Genomic DNA, 19,877 nt, shown 5'->3' on the forward strand with positions numbered 1-19,877 from the left:
GTATTCTCGACTGCATTTTAGTTTGTGAAAAGAAATTTAAGTGTCTGGACAACATATGCCCAACAACTTGAAGTTGGCACCAGCAACGACTCAAAAGGTCTGAGGCTTATTTTCCCACTTTTAAGCCGAGTGAGAAACACTGTTCTTCTAAATGGCCTGTCATTCTCTCCGTCTGGGCGCGTAAGGAAAGTCAGCTTCTCTGCAGTTATCACTGATGACTGTCTGAACAGCCGCAGAGATTAGGACTCCGTCTCATCCGCACTTTCCATCAAACGACATTTAAATCCCCTGATTTTCTTTGTATGAACAAATAGCTGCGAGATTTAATTTGCCTCTTGGCTGACATTTCCTCCCTGCTGTCCTCAAGTGCCCGATAACGGAAATCTCTTTCAGCCGCTCTGAACATGATAGATCGTTAAGACGATGGCCTAATGAACTGTTTGTCCTCAGGTGGATATCACAGCAGTTGCAGGTAATATCAGGAACGTTAGTCACAGCCCCCACGCCTCCTCTGTTTTTCCACCCGTCTCACAGGACGATCTTGCAGATAAAGCTTCTAAAAATAGCCGGCGTTTCTACATAGGTTTACTGTGAAGGCAATAATAATGAATTTTCACCGCAGTCTGTCTGTTTTTCTCCCCTTTTTTTTAGTTTGGGGGAAAAAGGAGGCCTACAGTACCTGAAGTTGAGAGAACAGATACCAGCACAACCTTTCTCGTCAAGAAGGTGTATTTGAAAATGAAATGGAAGCAAAGACGAGAGTGACTGACAGCAGAGGAAGAGTTTTTCAAACATGTTTGTTGCTTGTTTGCCTCATTAGAACATGACACTCCTGATGTGTACTTGCTGGTTATGAATATTCTCCAGAGAACCGCAAGATCAACTGCAGAGAGCAATCAGTAGTTTCCCTTCAAACTAATTGCCTCTCTGGAAAATAAGGACAATATATCATGTGCTTAATATATTATGGTCTGTATTGTGCATAAAAAAAACAAAAAACAGATGAACCATTAAATGCCCTTCTTTTGTTGTACTGCAAAGTGTATGTTCTGTTTCTGTGATGAGCCACGATGCTGGCAGAGAGCTACATATGAATGTAAGAGGAACACGTTTTAATTTCTGTGATTTGCTTTGTTTGTACATTTGGCTGAAATGTACGGTATGTAATTTATTCACAGCGCCTCCACACAGTATTGTATGCATATCATGTTTCTCATTTGTCACACAGGATAAAATGCATTTTGAATTCTGTTTACATTCATTTTATGGGAAACATAAGATAACTATTTTTTACTATCAGCATGTTGAAAATGTGGCTATTATGGATCATTTGTATTCATTGCATCTGTTGTACAGCTATGGATGATATCCGTTTTTGAAATAAACCCGTTCCTCCCCAAAAAAAAAAAAAAAAAAAAGGTCTGCCTGAGTGTCGTGGCTTTCACTTTCACAAACAATTGAAAAAGTGCACTCTGGGTTCTCGGCTTGGAGCAGAAACTTTTTTTTCACTTCAGACTTGCAAAACAACTTTCAATTATTTTCCTGAATGAACTTTTTCCTCCAGCCTTGCAGCAGTTTCAGCAACATGGCTCTAGTCTCTTTTTTGGTCCAGATTGAAATATCTCTTCGATGGATTGTAATGATTTCTATTTGATAACTTTAGTTACTAGTTATTTTGCAGATTCAGATTATTCAGTGTTAATAAACTATTACTTATGATGCATAGTGTTGTGGGTGGGACATTGGGTAAGTAAGTATTTTTTAACTATTTTATCTGCAATCGGACAAAAAAAACACAGATACCAAGAATCAAAAAATGCTGAATATCAGCCTTGATAATTAGTGTTGTAGACAAAAGGCCAGTAATTAGTCTATCCCTTATATTAGTTGTGTTATATTGTACACTGTGATATCTTGATATTTTCTAAGATGATGATCATACCGTGAAAATCTCATACTGCTGCAACTCTAATTATTACATGACAAATAATACTTTAATTACATATTGTACATACATTAATATAACATTTTTCAGCATTGAGTAATTTTAGCTTTGATACTTCAACTTAACCAAAAGGTAAACTTAAATAAATACAATACATTATTATCATCAGTATTTTGGTATGTTAGCATGCTGATGTTAACATTTAGCTCAAAACGATGCTATGCCTCAGTTCAACATAACATTAGAAATAACGCTGCAAATTAGCTCCCTGATTCAAACTAAAAATTTGCCTCCACCCTCTGACTATTTTTCAAAACAAATGGGAGCTGCAAGGTGAAGATAAAGGCACAGTGTGGCGCTAAATATAAGAAATTTCCACTCACGTTTAATTATAGCATTCCTATACATTAGCCCTGTTCTCTAATTGGCTCTGAGAATATTCATCACATTTTTTTAAACACAGTGCCCTTGAAACTACAGCCTGTGAGAGATAAGTGGTGGTGAGGCAGATGGCATTTCATATTCACTCACTTCATTAGCACCAGATCATCATTTTCTCAGGTTAAGGAGGGCCATTGGCGGGGTTGCAGGTATAATTGGTTCTATCATTGCTGGCCAGCAGCCAGTGAGTACAGTGATCAGTCATGCAGCTTCTCTAATATGGACAATGTTCAGTGTGTGATGAACTGAATCAATCACCGGCCTGTAGCTGCTGTAGGAATTACGAGTATAATAGGGGTCAGGATCTTTATAATACATCTGTGATTAGCCATAGTTGAGCGAGGATGCACAACTCACAGCAGCCATTGTTTCACAGGCCTATAAGTCAAAGACGGAGCTAATGTAGGAAGTTTTATGAATTATTTCTCAGGGCAAACATCAAAGGAGCCATTTAGATTTAATACATTGCTCTATTAGTAATTCCAAAATGGCAAAGGCTTTAAAATTAAGTTCAAATTTATGTTCACTCACTATTTTTTTTTTGTGCATTCAGACTATTTACTGGATACTGTTGGTCTTTGCTCATGTGTAAGACACTTTCAAGTGTTTAAAAATATTTGTAACGTGTGTTTTTACGAGCAATCTTCTCCAGTGTCCACTGTAGCAGAGGCCAAATGCCAACATTAATTTCCCATTAGGTCTATTTTTTTAAATTAATCAAGGTTTAATTCAAAGACAAGAATTTCATGGTTTCTTTGAAATAAGTACCTCTAACTAAGTATTTTATGTTCTGGCAAGCATTAAATATTGTATTTGTTATACAGCATGTTTGTTTGTATCTTTTTTTTGTTCTTCATCTGGGAACTTCTGTAATCACCACATTTTTTGGCTGAGACATTCCTGCAACTACTGAGGGAAGCAGCTGGTACCTAACACGTACGAAAAACTGGACGCTAAGCAGCTACATTATTCCACTTTTGGCTTCAAGAAGAGGAGATAGCAAAGAGGAAATAATTTTAGTCAAACACAGCGAGTGATAAATGCACACACATACATACACAGCACTAATGAGTGTGATTAACACCATGGGGCTGGTGAGAACACATCTATGACATCTTATACATTCTGTAAAACTTGAAATTCATACAGTTGAGTATGCTATATGTTTTTGGTTTATTATGAGCTTCAAGATTTACTTTTGACCTTGAAAACCGCAGTTGAAAAAACCAAGCTCATCTCAAAGTATTAGCTTCTTCTATTTATTAAGATCATGGGATTATCTTAACCACTAAATGGATATTGAGCTGACATTGTTTTGTCAGCTGCTGTTTTCTAAGCCAAGACCAAACTTTGACTTCTCAATAAGCTTGTTTACTTCCCTTTTAAGTACACGTACAGATAATTCAGAGTATTTCTAGTACACTGTCTAGAATATTTCACATATATAACTTTTAAATGACATATATATATATATATATATATATATATATATATATATATATATATATAAACTAAGTGAGTTTACCTGGACAGACCGGATGTAGGGGGTGATGTTTCCCGGATGTTGCCGTTAACGACGTCATACAAACCGGAAGTCAGATACCAGAAGCGGCTCGTTCAACTCGAGAGAGGAGAAGCCAAAAACAAAAACAAATGTTTTAGCGAACTCGGAAACATTGCTTTGGCTGTCAGAAAACAAGAATACTCCACTTGTTAGGTGTTAGACTATACTTTTTAAACGGTTACGAATGAATTTGCCTCCTAAAGTCGTTCGCTAGCAAACTTTAGGGAGGATGCTAGGTGGCTAATTCCGAGCAAGTTTTCTGCACATTGACCCTGATGTGACAGCAGTGGCGGCTGTCTTTGTGTTATTAGCCTTCAGGCGGTTAATTAACGCTGCCTGCCTGACGTCGTAATGGGAGAAAAGGAGCTGAGTCTCATTGACAAGAAAGTTACAAGGTAATTTTGAACTTATTACTGCTTTTTTAAGCTCTAGTTCAATTGTTTAGCCACCAAAAACATATGCCCTGAGGTGAATTAAACACTGAATTAATTAAAAGTACACGATGACAAGTACTTCATGATAAGAAAAAAAAATCCTTTAAAATGTTAGCTAATATACCTAAGTGAAAGTACAGAAATATCATCAGCAAAATGTAGTTGGACTATCAAAAGTAAAAACACTCATTTTATGTCCTGGCAGTGATTATAGTTTACTTTCTGTTTCGTCAGCTATGTTATTAGATTATTATTACTAACGTATTAATGTGTAAGCAGCATTGTTGTGCCTGGTCAACGGCAAGCTACAGCAATATACACTGTTTTATATACTGTTGGGAAGTTCAGAGTTTATGTGATCATCACATGCTTATGTTGAAATATAGTGGAGTAAAATTTTAAATTGGTATAAAAAATAAACAATAGCAAACTTTCACAGCTGAAACGTTGGAACCAGATAGTGTTTTGCATTTTGCTTAATTTTTATTACTTATTGAAACAGTCGCTCATCTAATTGTTGCAGATCTAATATTTTCATCTTTTCTAAAAATACTTAAGTAATCTGAAATGGAGAAATCACTCTTTTGTTTACCTGTTCACATTTCATGTCCACAATTCGCCTATAACCTGTGATGGGAGAAGTCCATTTTGTTGCATTGTAAACAATCTTAAAAGGTTGGGAACCATTGCCCTTGGTTGCTACATGCCAGGTTTTGGAACTGTAACAATTTGTCGTAGTGGATCAACAGAAAGGTTATCAGCAACAATTTCAATAATCGATTAATTAATCATTTCAGACATTAAATCATGCAAAAATGCCAAATATTCACTAGTTTCTAGTTTTCCCTGTCTGAGGTTTATATTCATCGAAACTAAATGTCTTGGGTTTTGGACTGTTTATCAGACAAAACAGGACATTTGAACTTGAAGATGTCACCCTCAGCTCTCAAAACTTATGATGGACAGTTTCACAATTTCTGGGACTTTCCGTAGGATAAACAATGAATTGATTATGAGAAAAATAATCAACAAAATTGTCAATCATCTGTTACTTCAAATGTTATATAGATTTTTATTCCAGCAGCACAATTGGGCCTGGGAACAAAATGATCTGAAAAGATTTTTCTTTGATGGTGTATCTGTTGCTTTAATTTGTTGCTCTCTGTCTAGTTTGCTAGATGTCCACCTGAGTCCGACTATAACATCCCTCAATCTTCACTGCAATCAAATCCCAAGGATCGAGGGCCTGTCCTCAGCCTGGCACCTGCGGCACTTAGACCTTTCATCCAATTGCATTTCTAAGATTGAGGGTCTAAGTTCCCTCACTTCCCTGAGGACTTTAAATTTATCCTGTAACTTAATCACTAAGGTTGAAGGTGAGTTTTTCGTCTCCATTTTACTTGGACAATAAATGTTTCAGCTTTGTGGGTGTTCTTCAGGTGATAATTCTTCATTACAGTCTTGTGTTTACGGTCACTGCTTTATGGGCTGCAAAATCACTCAGTTGTTATTGTCCCCTCCCTTTACCTTAGGACTGAATGGCCTTGTGCACCTAACAAGATTAAACGTGTCCTACAATCAGATAAACAACCTCACCGGTGAGTTTAATATGGACTGAACAGAGTTATATTTTTCTACAAGTAAATGGAAACACTAACAGTTGACTGACATGTCAATGCTGTCAATTAGGCTTGTTGTATCTTCATGGTCTGGAATACAAGCTGAAGCACGTCAGTCTCCAAGGCAACCACCTGGACAGCATCGATCACCTCCTGCAGTGCCTGCTTGGATTGCAATCTTTAAAAGAGGTCATTTTGAGTCAGGATGGCAGAGACAACCCTGTGTGTAGATCAACAGGTATGGCATGATAAACTTGGAGTACAATTGTGACTGGTAGTTGGATGGATATATTACCTGTAAATACAATACTGCAACAGTAGATGTTGCAAATCAACAAATTCAACATTGTTTAATCAAATTTCTGGTGCAGGGACTTGAAAGCGTCAGGTTGTTCTACCCGGTTTCCAGGACTTATCTTTGTCACAAAGGTTTGGATGATTCTTGATGAAAATGTGTTTGTTTACATCTACACTCAGTTGGCAGTTTATTGGGCACATTATGCTGAAATTAGTTCAGTCACTGCAAGCTGAAACTCCACCTGTTTAGACTTTTACCTCAAAACCTATGTGAGCACTTGTTCATTTCAATAAAAAAGGCTTTATGTACTTGTAGCACTGAACACACTTGTTGTTTGAGATGGAAGCATTTCCAATTTTTGAACACATGTAGTTCTGACTACACTTTGGATAAAAGTGGGTGTATAATGTCATACAACAGCCCTAAAAAAAACTTTTTGAAACTTTATGAAGCTAATAATGTTCAGTGTATGTGTTGATTCAACTTGCTATTCTGTCCACGTTTACTGCATATAAATGAGAGTAGACTAAATACTAGAAATAACTCTCAGTATAATGTAGTACAAATGACTAGCACCACAAGGCACTATAAAAAGTAGTATTGTAGACTGTGTTAGATTTAGGTGTACCAAAAAAAGCAGATAACTGAGTGCATAGAAAAGATTTTACACTTTTAAAAAAGTGTAATAATAGGCATCATGAATATGGGCTATGAACAGCAGGTTTTATTTCTTTTCTCTCTGTTGTTTTCAATGACGTACTCGCTAGTCCAGAGGATAATTGACTAACTAATGCGTTTTCTTCCTCTGTAATGTAAGCACAATGAAAATTTGAGCTTGCTACATTGGGAGCCACTTAAAGTTATGACTGTGGTCTATTTATCTCTCTGTGCATATAAGTTCAGGTCTTTTAATAATTGGATTGGCAGCAGTTAGATGAATGTAAAGCTCTTTCCCCTGTTTTCCTTTAAGTTACGCTATGCACACATTATCCCTGTCTTCCTGTTCATGATTAATTTACAGCAGTAGCTGTTAAAAGCGTGTGATTAAATCCATGAGGGTATACTTGAAGCATTCTTAGAAACCCCTGCTGTCAATATGCATGGATACACTGATATTAACTGTGCTCAGATCTCATTAAGTGAGCCACACCAATAGTGGATATGGGAATAGCACGCACAGAGGAGAGGTTATTCTCTTAGACATAGATTTTTTTTATTCTCTGCAACACAACCACCATGACACCTGATGTTTAATCCAGGCTGTAAACCACTGATACTACAAAACAAAATAATGGTGTTTATGGGCAGTCACACTGCTGTAGCCTGCTCAGGTTTAAAGTGTATGTGTGTCCATCTTGCTGCAGGTTACTGGGAGATTGTTATGCAGTCCTTGCCACAGATCTCAGTTCTGGACGGCGTGGATCGGCTAGGAAGTCAATCACATCCAGGTCTAGTGAGTCCCTGTGATATCCCCGGTCTGGAGGACTATGTGGACCTCCTGCTGTCCTCGGATACTAGTCGCAATGAAGCGGTAATTTGGATGCCACACTTCCATTAGAAGCCTTTTAATTTTACCATTATATTTAATTAAAATAATCATATTTCTATTTTTTTTGAGTCTTTTGAGATAGATCTTTTTTGCAAAAGACACTGGCCAACATGGCAGCATAGAAGTGCAAAAAGTCACAGAAGAGCTCTCACATTAATTTACAACACTTAAATATAGCACAATAAAAGAAGACATGAGAAGCATTGGAGAGGGAAGATTTACAATTATTTATTTTTGAATGTGGCTTCCTCATAACCTAAGGTGATTGTGTAATCAACTTGATTGTCCTAAAATGAAATCAACATCACTTAGAATTTAATAATAAAAAATTACCCAGAGCAGCTTTTTCTGCTTTATTACAAAACAATCCAAGTTTTCATATCAGTGCATATGGGACAACATTTACGGGGATACCCACATATCTGTGAAAGACCATCTCGACCTATAATATTCACCAACTCATATATCGGTCGCGCTCTTATGGCAAAATATCATAATTACACAGTAACAGTTTTAATATTTAAAAACCTCCTGAATGCAAAGGAGTTAAGGTGTCCACATTTTGCATTCAGAAGGCCTCAGATAGGATTTTTTCACACATTTATAAGTTTGGGAAATTCATACACACATGCAGGGAAAAAGTGTGACTTTCCACTCCAGAGCCTGTCCACTCAATTTCTGAAAGTGCTGACAGATGAAAGTGTTATGTTGCTGGATGTGTTCGAATGTCTTAATGAGTTAGGAACATCTTGCTGTGAAGTGACAGCACTGATTATTGAACCACTGTGTCACCCTGCAGTACTGTAGTTGTTGTAAAGAGCAGATTCCCACTGGCCACTGAAGTGTTGGATATTATGTAAATTTGTGGATTTATACCAGGATAGTGAGAGTTGGTGAATCTGATCTCTTTCCTAATAATTTATTTCACACATCCATTGCACCAGATGGTCTAATATCCATCTGGTTTTCTCATTAGTGAAACCAGCTGCAGTGTAGTGTAACACACCCACAGTGGGATCCCTGTTAAAAGAAAATGCTCACAGTGAAAAGGAAAAAAAACTAATTAAAGTTTCTATTGCAGGTTAAAGGGGAGGTCCTTCTCACCACACCCCGCATCGATGAGATACTGACCCAGTTTCGGCAGCGGATGGCCTCCGAAGCAATCACAGATCCAGTCGCACAACCAGATCGTCAGAGTGTCCAGCCGGTTCGTTCCACTGTGGCTGATCCAGCAGACCCCGTTAATGAAGAACGCATCAGGAAACTGGAGCACCAGGTGTCCCAACTCATCCAGAAGGTGCCCATTTAACACTGCTGACAGCCAGTTACTCATTTATTAAGACATATTTGTGTGAGGTTTGGTGTAGGTGAGATAACACAGAGAGATCCACAGGGTATGTTTTGGTAGAAATGAATAGTATTTGGCCAGCATACATAGCTTATATTCCCCATTTAAAATCTTATAAATCATATAAAATAAATTAATAGCAGTGTTTTTGCATTTTCACATTTAGAACATTCTTCTTAAAGCAGCTACAAGAAACTTATTTTTTCTTCAATTTTGGTGGCCCGTGGAGGCCGTGAAAGAAAGTAAACTTTGTTTTAGTGCTGCACCATACCAGCAGACACACAGAGCAGCTTCTCTCTTCAGACTTTGGGACTCCTCATTTTATCCTCAGCCGGCCATAAAACATTTGGAATTTTAATTCATGATTTATCAGATTTGGATATGTTGGAAAAGGACCCAGTGACAGACATAAGGAATAACTAAAGTAACTAATTATGAAGAAATTGCAAATCTTTTTGCTGATGGTCTTGTTTGAATATGTAACTCATATAGAGGCATCAGTGGTAAATTGACTGTTTCACAATCACAAGTTTTGCGTGGCATTAAGAACCGTAGTGGGACTGACAGGTGGTATCTATCAGCTTGTATAACACATATATTAAAAATTTCTCTTTAGTGTGGAGTCCATATTTGTTTTAGATTTACAAGTTTTTCTAGGTGGTCCAATTTATGTTTATCAAACACTCTTTGTTTTATTCATTTCTTGTTTGTATTCATCCAAACATGTAGACTGTTAAATATTTCTTTTATAGCATCAACATTATAAGTATTTCTGCAATGTTTACTCAGACCCCTGCAGGTGACAAATCCAGTACTCAGTCTGTGGTGACCGTACGGAAAGCCAAGAGGGACATAGATCGCACATCTGACAGCGAGTGTGACAGCGGGAAAGAAAACACGAGGCGCACCAGGATCCCCAAACATCGTAACAGCATAATGTCGAGGTCGACCCCCAAGGAGACTAAGGGTCGGAGATCAGACAGGTACTTCCATATCTCAGCACAATGAAGATGTTTACTCTCTGGAGTGGAAATAATTTGTTTGTTTACATGTGTACTCCTTAATTTTGTTAAAGCAGCTAATTGCCACCCCCACAAAGCCCCACTCTGCTCAGAACTCACTGTTAATGTTTTGAAACTCAACGGTGTGAAGACCTTTTCAGCTCTATTGAACACTATAACAAAATCAGGGAGTGCACCTGTGAGGAATGATAATCACATTCAGACACTTGCCAAAGTTATCTGACACACAAGTGTTTGCAATGTCGTAATTGACAAAGGCTGCAACCATACTAATCAACACAACATGCAGCGATGGATATTTCTATTTTGTTCATCATGCATCAAGCTAATATCATTAGGTCTCTTTTAGCTCTCGGCTGAAATGGGGCGGTACTATTTCTTCTCTGAGCGATGTGGTAAACTTTCCTCCCCTCTGTTAGAAATTACAACTGTCATCTCGCTCCCATGATTAACGACTGTGCCTCTATGGTCTACCCCCTCATCTTACTTCATCAGCCACTGATGACATGTGCTTAGAATTCAGTAATTTAACTGAAGTAAGCTCCCCACTGTCCTCATCAGACGCAAGGTGATATTAAAATATTAGCTCCAAATTCAATTCAAAGTGTTCAAACTTCGCCTTCCTATAAAAGTGAGGAAGTCATCCGCTTTGACCTTTAGAGAGCCTGACATTAGCTAGAGGGCTGTTTATAATCAATTTTACTGCTGGTTCAATACCTGTGATTTGTTTTATGTGCAGTGATCAGGAGAATCATAAACAGAAGAGTTCAAAGTCTGCTGTGGGGCCCAAGAGGAAGGCTGGCAGCACAGGGGGTAAAGACGCAGCGGGGCCAACACGGAGGGTCCTTTTGAGAGCTGCCAAGGCCTCGGGCGACATGACAACCAAATCCACTGAGGAGGAAACCTACAGGGTACTGTAGCATGGATAGGTCACCTGCTGACTGAATGGCAGCTTCTATTTTTGTTGAATGAGTATAATATGAAAAAAGGTTATGTCTCCATACAAGAGGAGAGCAGATATTCTCTGTGTTTTGTATTTCGTTTTTATTTTGCACAGGGACAGAATACTAGATACCACCTGTACAAAATGAATAACTGCAAGACTAAGACGACAACAAAATAACATTTCTCATTCAACTTTTTGCCCTTTTTGGGAAACAACCCCAAATCCGAAAAGTTGGGATGCTGTGTAAAATAGCACAGAATGTGATAATTAACTAATCCATTTAGACATATAATCAATTGAAAACAGTACAAAAACAATATATTTAATGTTTTCCCTCATCAAGTTCATATTTTTTTGTAACTATATGTTACTGGGAAAGTTGTGGATTGTTCAAAAATCACCTGTTTGAAACGTTCCACAGGTAAACAGGTTAAGTGGAAACAGGTGATAGTATCATGATTGGGTATGAAAGGATCGTCCTTCATAAACAAGTGTGGGGCAAATGACTGCATTTTTTTTTTTCTTGTTTTACACAGCCGAAGTTTCTGGACATTGGGGTCCTTGTCAACAGTCTAAGCATATAGCATATTTCCATTCCTTTTAATATACCAGCCACAATTCTTCTTTTCATATATTTTACTCAAACCTTCACCCTGGCTTGGAATATCTACCGATTTGGCATTGCACTCACATAACATTGTCCAACTCACAATAGACAATTTAAAAATAAAGATGCGAAATCGATGCAGCGGGTGTGCTATGCTATTAGTAGGTAATGTAGCCTCGAGCTGCTTGCCTTTTCATTTTCAAACTTGTATTCATCAGACTCAAGTGACGCTGCTTTGAGTGACATCACTTCACACAGCTCCCTCTGAAGCAAAAAAAACTTTATAAAATATTTTTTTCTTGTCTATATTCTTTACAGGAACTTACTGATACTAAAAAAAAAGAAACAGAAACATTCAATGTTGTTTAATAGTATATCCCTTTGTTTTTGTGTTTTTGTATATGTGCACTCAGACCATTGTTGAAGAGCGTGACCAAGAAAGAGAGAGGCGTTGGAAGGCTGAGCAGGCTGTGAGGAAACTAACAGAGGATCTGAAGTGCCTGCAGACAAAGATCAGCGAGGAAAAAGACCTTCAGAGCATGGCCCTGCACACCACCGACAGGTAAGAGGAAAAACTGGTCGGACACACAGATGCACATGTATGCAATGCACACACCAACTTCCACATGAATCGGTGCAATAGCTCTAAAGCAGATATCATGATGAAAGGGATAATTGAACTTGCCTCTGTGGATTTTCGTTGTCAACTGCATAATGGATTCTCATCCATTTCTACCCTCTTCATCTTTTGTATTCACTCTCCTGAGACCAGGACCTGCCGCCTGTCTCATCCTTGAACAATGAGTAACCATCCTACCATTAAAATTCCTCACTGTCATTGTCCTGTAGCCTCTCATGAAATAAAGCACACACTGGCTGCATTACCTCAAAACCTTAAAGTATGCCTGCAGCCATCTGTGATAATAAAGCTGTTTAGTATAAAGGCCACTAACCTACGCACCCATTCTGCTTATATGCCTTATATTTACATTCCAGAGGCTCTCATTATCTATAATTAAATATTCCTATCTCCGTCTTTCCACACATGTGAGACCATTTAGCTGTGAGCTTCCTTCCTTCTGCACAGCACAGATAGAGCCAGGTGTAGCTATTTTGTGCACTTGTTCTTGCATACATCACAACCTGCTTAGATAAATCTACATTATGGGTGTAATTAGAAGCCCGGTGACAAGCATATGTCAGCAGTATTACACAAATCAATCTTGGCTGTCACTTTCTAATGACACTGAACACTGCTGCTGTTGTTGACTCACTTGCTCATCAGGAGACACATTATAGAGAAATGAGTCATTGCAAATTTGAAGGGAGAACTGCTGTAGGTGGTTGTATAGCTCTCAAAGCTTGTATTTCCACCAGACTGCCCTTTAATATATAAAAGGTTTTTTTCCCATTTCATCTATAATTCTATTTCCTCTCCCTTGAGATACGATTTAGACTATTATATAGAATGTCAGATTTCTCCAATTTCCCAGGCTATCGCTTTTTTAACAGTTGCAGATAAAACACAGAGGACAATCAAGGTTATCACATAATTGGTAGCGGTTGCCTCCACCAGTTTCCAAACAAACCAAAAATACACATTCAGGGTAATTCTCCTGCTGCTCCTGCACACTGGTTTCATACTTTCTCCCCATCCAGACTGAAAGAGTTGTTGCTCAAGGAGCGATCAGGGCGCTCTGAACTGCAGACTCGAGTTGAGGAGCTGGAGGGGAGGTGTCAGTCTCTGACCCAGCAGCTAGAGCAGGCCCGCAGCAGTGAAGAGCAACACAAGACTGCACTGCACAGACTGGGGGAGAGCATCTCACATGGAGAGGCACTCAGGGCTCGACAGCAGGCTGAGGAGGTAGTGTTGTTGGTTTGGTATATCTGAGAAAAATTGTATCGCTATGTGAATACAGATAGTGTACATCCAGTCAGGAAGTTTTTTTAAATTCTCAACATAAAAGGAAGAGCAAAATATAAAAAATATCATTCATTATTATACCATATTTGCTCCTGCAGAGTGAATTAATGGAAACAGATGAAAGATTCAGCAGACAGGGTTTTTCAGCTCTTATAGGATGTGACAGGCAGGTATAAAATGGTGTCCTTCTGACCTTCCTCAGATGAAGCGGTACCAGGAGCTGGAGAACAGGGCAGCAGCTATGAAGAGAGAGTTGGACATCCAGAGAGCTTCAGTACGTCAGCATAAAGACAAATTGCAGCAGCTGCATGAATTGCTGGCATCCAGGGAACAAGAGCACAGGTACACCTGAACCTGAACCCCTTCCTATGAGTTATGAGCTCCTCCATCAATGAAATGTCTTTCACATAAGAGCTTCTTGTATTTTGTTTCATTTATTTTCTTTCTTTGCTTTCAAGTAGGGAGGGCTCAGTTCTAAAGCAGACAGATATTTCTGCCTGGCAAACATTTCTAAGCAATATTTGATTCAAAATGGGACGATACTTGTGGGGTTGTTTGTGAAAAATCTGATCGGAACACAGCCACACACGTTGATGAAGCAGATGAGCTGAGTTTTTGATTTAAACGTGTGTTTTTCTAAACTTCCATTGATACTTATGTGGTCAGTTTTATAGAGACATGCATTGAAACAGTTTGTGTTTCTGTAATCATCTATCCTGTTCATACTGACCATTTCACTATCCCTTTCAAAAATGCTTATGATAGGAGAAAAATAGTTTTGCGCAAAAATGTCATCCAACGTTTATCTGAAGTTAAAATGAGGTTTCAGCAGTCTGAGTTAGACAAATTTAGTTGGTATTGTCCAGTGTTACAGTCTTTTTAGTAGGAAATTCCCTTTTTTTGTTACTGTCCCTTCCTAGCAGGTCAACGGGAAAACACAGTCCAAGGAAACACAAAGATGGCATTTCATACCAATAAGGCTGTAACTCTAAGTAACTAAGATATCCTCTTTATTTGATTGACTCAGAGGACTGAAGCCTCTCATTAGTTTCAGGAAAATGTAAATAAGGACTGTGGATTCAGTCCATATTATATTAAAAACACTTCTGAAAATGATCTTTTCATAATCAGCATGAACAGGAGGAATGAAAACAGCAAGAAAAAACTGTTTCAGTGTTCACATGGTCACCTGATTTGAAAGACAGACTTGAATCATTGTAAACCAATGTTGTTGTTGAACTAATTTCTAATAGTAACAAATTTCCATTAGAAATCTGCTACAGCTATATATAAAGATTCAAATAACTACATATTAATCTCATGCCAAGCATTTCAGTCAGTCACCTCAGTCACATTATCCTATCAACTCTTTATTGGAACACTTTCCTAATTGTTGAGCCCTTAACTTACTGTATTGAACCTGTTTAAATTTATTTTAAAGATGCTGTAAGCATTGTCATTGTTTTAGCTAACTTTCTGTCTGTTTTGCAGTTAGCAATCCCTGCTCTCCTCTCTACATCACCACCCTTGCATGACTCCTTTCTTTTTCTGGAACTGGTAGCCTTTTTGCTATTGCCAGTAAACAGGCGGATCCTGCTCTCTGCGTTTTCAAGAGCATACAGGACCGCCTCTTTATGGAGTTCTCTGTCCTGATTGGATAAAGTGGGCAGGGACACCAGAAAATGTCTTTGCTCTTTTACTGCAGGAGCGGGGGAAGGAGAGACATGGGTTTCTGGCCAAACAAGCTATAACAGTGATTAGTGTTGGAATATGGAGCTGTTTAACACTTATTTTGATAAGGAAATAATGCTAACAGCAGCTTTAAATAACAGTTGGAATTGTATGTTCTGACCCACAAATTACAAAATGCATCTTAAAGCCCCAATAGCTTTTAAAACAGGTCAATTTATAATCCTTGTTTGTATTGTTTTACAGAAAACAGCTTGAGTTGCGGTTGCAGCCTGGCGGGGCAGATTTCCGCGAGGCAGTGGCGAAAGATGTTGCAGCCGCAGAGCAGAGACACGCCCACAGGGAGGAGGAGCTGCAGGAGAAGCTCGTAGAGGGCAGGAAACAGTACGCCGCTCTGGAGGACGAGTTCCGCATGGCACTAAGCATCGAGGCGGCTCGCTTCTCTGAGGTCTGCTAAAACATGGACACCTGCCACACAGATGGCCTGTAATCACTGACATGTTGTCCTAAAATTTTCTCGACATCCTCAGTACAGTCCAAAAAATGATTAATGTGTCGAGTAAAAAGTGAAATGATTGAACTGGAATTGAACCCAATCTAGATAGGCTTTTCTGATGGTGAAAGCTGAGATTGAATTAGGATCATCACCACGGACAAGTATGTGTGATTGCCTCAGGAAGAAAGTTATACAAAAGGATTGGATTTGAATCAATCTGTACTTTCTCGTTATGGTTACAGATTTCGTTCAGCCTCCACACAAAATCCAATCCAATCTTGATTACTACCGCTGCACAATTTTCTACTTTAAGGTCTCTAAACTTTGACCGCTGGAAAAGTCTGAATAAGATACAGCTGAACCCTCACTCATGGAAACCTTTAAAAGTTTGCTTTACTTTAAATCCCCAGCTACGAAACTGTCTCTGTCAGACCTGGAATGTGACATTGATTGATAAACATGTCAAATCAGGTAATGCTTGGCCCAAAAGTCCTTCACTCTTAGACGTCTCATTCACATTCCATATCCTCTCTCTGCCTCTGTAGGTACAGGAGGCTGGTGATCAGATGACTGCAGAGCTGCTGGGGCTCAAGGCGACCCTTGCCCAGTCACAGCAGAGGGAGAAGAAATCTGGCTCTCTGGTGCAGGAGCTCACAGCCATGGTCAAAGAACAGAAGAGCCGCATCTCTGAACTCATCAAAGCCAAGAAAGACGCTGTCACTGATCTCAAGGTACAGCGCGCAAGTTAAAAAGAGAGTGACTGAAGTTTTTCTTCAGCAAATAAGAATAAATTTGATCAGGTCAAGTCTGATCAGGTATAAAAAAAATCACATTAATATATAAGATATTATAAATAAGACCTATTCAGGGCATCAGCCTTGTCAAAAATAGTTTAGCCTGAGTCTGTAGGAGACATCTTTAAGACATCATAAATTCTGAATGGGTCCAGCTGCCTTTCCATCTGTCAGCCATGACAGATGGCCGTTGATCATTAATACTGTCGGTCTGTCCCTCTGCCAGAGCCGTCTGCATTCCATGGAAGCAGAGGTGGAGCAGGACCGGCGTCTCAATCTGCAGCTCGAGTTGCTCAAGAAGGACAAGGCGCGACTGTTGTCTCAGCTCACAGCTCAGGAGTCTGTGGTAGACGGCCTCCGGGCAGAAAGGAGGATCTGGGGCCAGGAGCTTGCTCAGCAAGGTGGGAGATGTCCACGTTAAAGTTTATCAACAAACACCATTTTACTCTATAATGCATGGTTTGGTGGATACTCCATATTGGCCGTTTGCAAATTGACTCATTCTTGGCTTAGTACCGTGTAGTCAGATGTTTTATTTAATTTGTGTCATGTAAAGTCTGCCATCTAGTGGTTATTTGGAAGAAACACACTCTTACACACTTCAGGTAACAAGGCTGTGCAGGTAAATTGTAAATAGCAGACAAGAATTTCAAAATGCTTTGTATGAGGCATCGAAATGCACAAAAAACAACATTTTAAAAGCACTGACAAGATTAAATTAAGTATTAAATTAATAAGGAAACAAATGAATAAAAATAGACATTAAAGTAGTAAAGTTTAACATTAAGTGCTTTTCTCTTTACTAGGAGCATCTCTGGCTCAGGATCGAGGACGCCTGGAGGCTAGGATAGAGGTGCTGGGTGCTGAACTGGAGACTCAGAAGAAACAGAACGAGAGGGACAATGATGCCCTTAAAATCAAAGCCAAAATCATGGATGACCAGACAGAGACCATCCGCAAACTCAAAGAGGTAGCAAAATGCTTGTCATACCACAACTTGCTACTACTTTAACGTTCATATTTGTGCCTTTTACTCTGAGCATTGTATGTGAATTGTTGTTTATGTGCATTTGTGTATATCATCCCTCTGTCTTAATGTTCTTTTGATCTTGACGCACACTGAAACAGTTTCTCTGTCTCATCTGCCTTCCTGCTGTCTCAGGCCCTGCAGGAGCGTGATGATCAGATTCGGAGGCAGTGTGAGGAAGCGGTTCAGGGCCAGAAGAGGCTCCAGCAGCAGCAGGAGGAGGAAACCGCTCGGCAGACTGAGCTGAGGGAGCGACTGGAGCATCTGAGCCTGCGCAAGGAGGAGCTGAAACAGCAGCTGGAGGACAAGGAGGCCGAGCTCGAGGACGTCAAAAGAGTTTACAGGCAAGCACAAACATGGACATAGAGGACACAGACATAATAGAAAAACGTTTACTTATTATGTTCTGTTTGCATTAGTGATTCCAGTAAAAAGTGGCAGGAGAAGGCTGACCTGCTCACTCGGCTGGAGAGCCAGGTGAAGCGCATGAAGGAGAACTTTGATTCCAAGGAACGTTTGATGCTGGAAGAAAGAGATAAAGCAACAGAAGCACACAAGTATGACACAATATCACACTAGATCAAAAATGTCTCATCAGTTTAATCATATGACTCGTGAAGTTTTCGGTAGTATCATGATCAGTGTGAGTGATGTCATGTTCAATTTTATAATAGTTTAGGTTTATGTCAGTGCTTCTTTTCTGTGGCCATCCGTCCTAAAAAATGCACGTTAATTGTATCCAAGGCAGTTGGTGGGACAACATCCTCCAAGTGCTTTTCCTTATATGTGATATTGTTTTATTTGTTGTCTGTTTTGCAGAGCTGCAGTAGAGAAGTTGCGCTGTGTGGATGATGCATTTCGACTTCAGCTTGAGTCCGGCCAGGCTGCACATCAAGCTGAGCTGCTTCGACTGGCAAATGAAAAGCAGAAAAAGATTGAACAAGCCAATCAGAAGGTAAAATTTAGACACTTTTAACAGTTTTTTTCTCATGTTGGATGGACAGGTGCTTTGTGTGACTGGTCATATGTGACTAATATGAACAAAAGCCAAATCTAGCCCTTACTCTAATATGAATAAGGATAAGTCTCTAAGCATTTTGATTCTCAGCATTTCACCCAACAAGGCTTGTGAGAACTTTAAAATGTTGTAGGTGTTTTCTGTAGCTGAGGCCATCTCTGTGTGTGTCTGTGTGTCTTCAGGTATTTGAAGTGGAGGAGGAGATGCGTCAACTCCTGGAGGAGACAGAAACTAACAAGAGAATCATGGAAGAGAAAATGAAGCGTCTCTCAAGTGTATTAAAAGACTTTTAACACATGAAATATGTCTTCTTTGCAGCCACCTCAATATGTGAATTTCACCACAAGAGGATGTGTTTTTGTTTTTTATATATAACAAGTTGTTTCTGTTTATATGTTAAGTTATTGTATTTATTTTATCATGATTTATCTAATAAATTCGCTCAAGCATATTTTTGTCTTTTCCTTTTTTGACAATAGATACCAAATTGTGTGAATACAAATTCAAGATGAGAATGCACCATTTGGGGATAAATGATTAGAATAAAGTTTAGTTTATTGCCATAAATACAAGTACTCAAGTACTGTACTTAGATACAATGTTGCAGTTGATGTACTTTACTTAAGTATTTCCATTTCCTGCTACTTTATACTTCCACTCCACTACATTTTGGGGGCAAATATTATACTTAATTTTTTTTTTACTCCATTACATTTATTTAATCACTTTTAGGTACTGGTTAAATTGCAGATTGCATGTTGCATCAGAGGCAAAGTAGCTCATTTTTAAAGCTCATTATTTTAAATTTTATCGACAATCGGTCAACCCACAGTATACAGGATATACATGCAAATATATGTATAATTTACTTGTTCTTTTGGTACTTGAGTACATTTTTTTTTTGCCAGAACATAACTTTTGATACCTTTCAACATAAAATCTTAACTTTTACTCAAGCATGACTTTAAGGTACTTTTTACAACACTGGTTTGTAGTTTAAGTATGTGATTGTAGATCGGACTCACTATCTCATAATGTTGATTTATTAGGTCAAAATTCTGGTTTTGTCTTACAAATTGGACAAAGTCTCAAATTACAACCTTTCACCCTATATGTGTTTTTTATTTCCTTGTTTTACGTTGATCTAGTTTGTTCT

The 19,877-nt window shown here is 38.8% G+C and overlaps 1 protein-coding gene across 1 annotated transcript; it reads left to right on the forward strand.

The window, feature by feature from the left end:
- The first annotated feature begins 4,004 nt into the window (after window positions 1-4,004).
- Window positions 4,005-19,172, forward strand: lrrcc1 (leucine rich repeat and coiled-coil centrosomal protein 1). Its single transcript, XM_073490476.1, has 19 exons — window positions 4,005-4,345; window positions 5,555-5,760; window positions 5,917-5,982; window positions 6,074-6,241; window positions 7,666-7,832; window positions 8,932-9,147; window positions 9,988-10,181; window positions 10,960-11,131; window positions 12,187-12,335; window positions 13,433-13,637; window positions 13,900-14,039; window positions 15,633-15,834; window positions 16,428-16,613; window positions 16,903-17,077; window positions 17,483-17,646; window positions 17,839-18,047; window positions 18,123-18,260; window positions 18,523-18,658; window positions 18,904-19,172. The coding sequence occupies exons 1-19, from the start codon at window positions 4,302-4,304 to the stop codon at window positions 19,012-19,014; spliced, it is 3,048 nt and encodes a 1,015-aa protein (XP_073346577.1). The 5' UTR covers window positions 4,005-4,301; the 3' UTR covers window positions 19,015-19,172.
- The last annotated feature ends 705 nt before the right edge of the window (window positions 19,173-19,877 follow it).

This window comes from Pagrus major, chromosome 21 (assembly GCF_040436345.1).
Source record: "Pagrus major chromosome 21, Pma_NU_1.0".
Taxonomy (NCBI): domain Eukaryota; kingdom Metazoa; phylum Chordata; class Actinopteri; order Spariformes; family Sparidae; genus Pagrus; species Pagrus major.

Coding starts and splice junctions, on each gene's coding strand:
- lrrcc1 (XM_073490476.1), top strand. CDS start 4,302: ATGGGAGAAAAGGAGCTGAGTCTCATTGACAAGAAAGTTACAAG. Junction 15,835..16,427: donor AGGCGGCTCGCTTCTCTGAG/GTCTGCTAAAAC, acceptor CTGCCTCTGTAG/GTACAGGAGGCTGGTGATCA. Junction 18,659..18,903: donor TTGAACAAGCCAATCAGAAG/GTAAAATTTAGA, acceptor GTGTGTCTTCAG/GTATTTGAAGTGGAGGAGGA.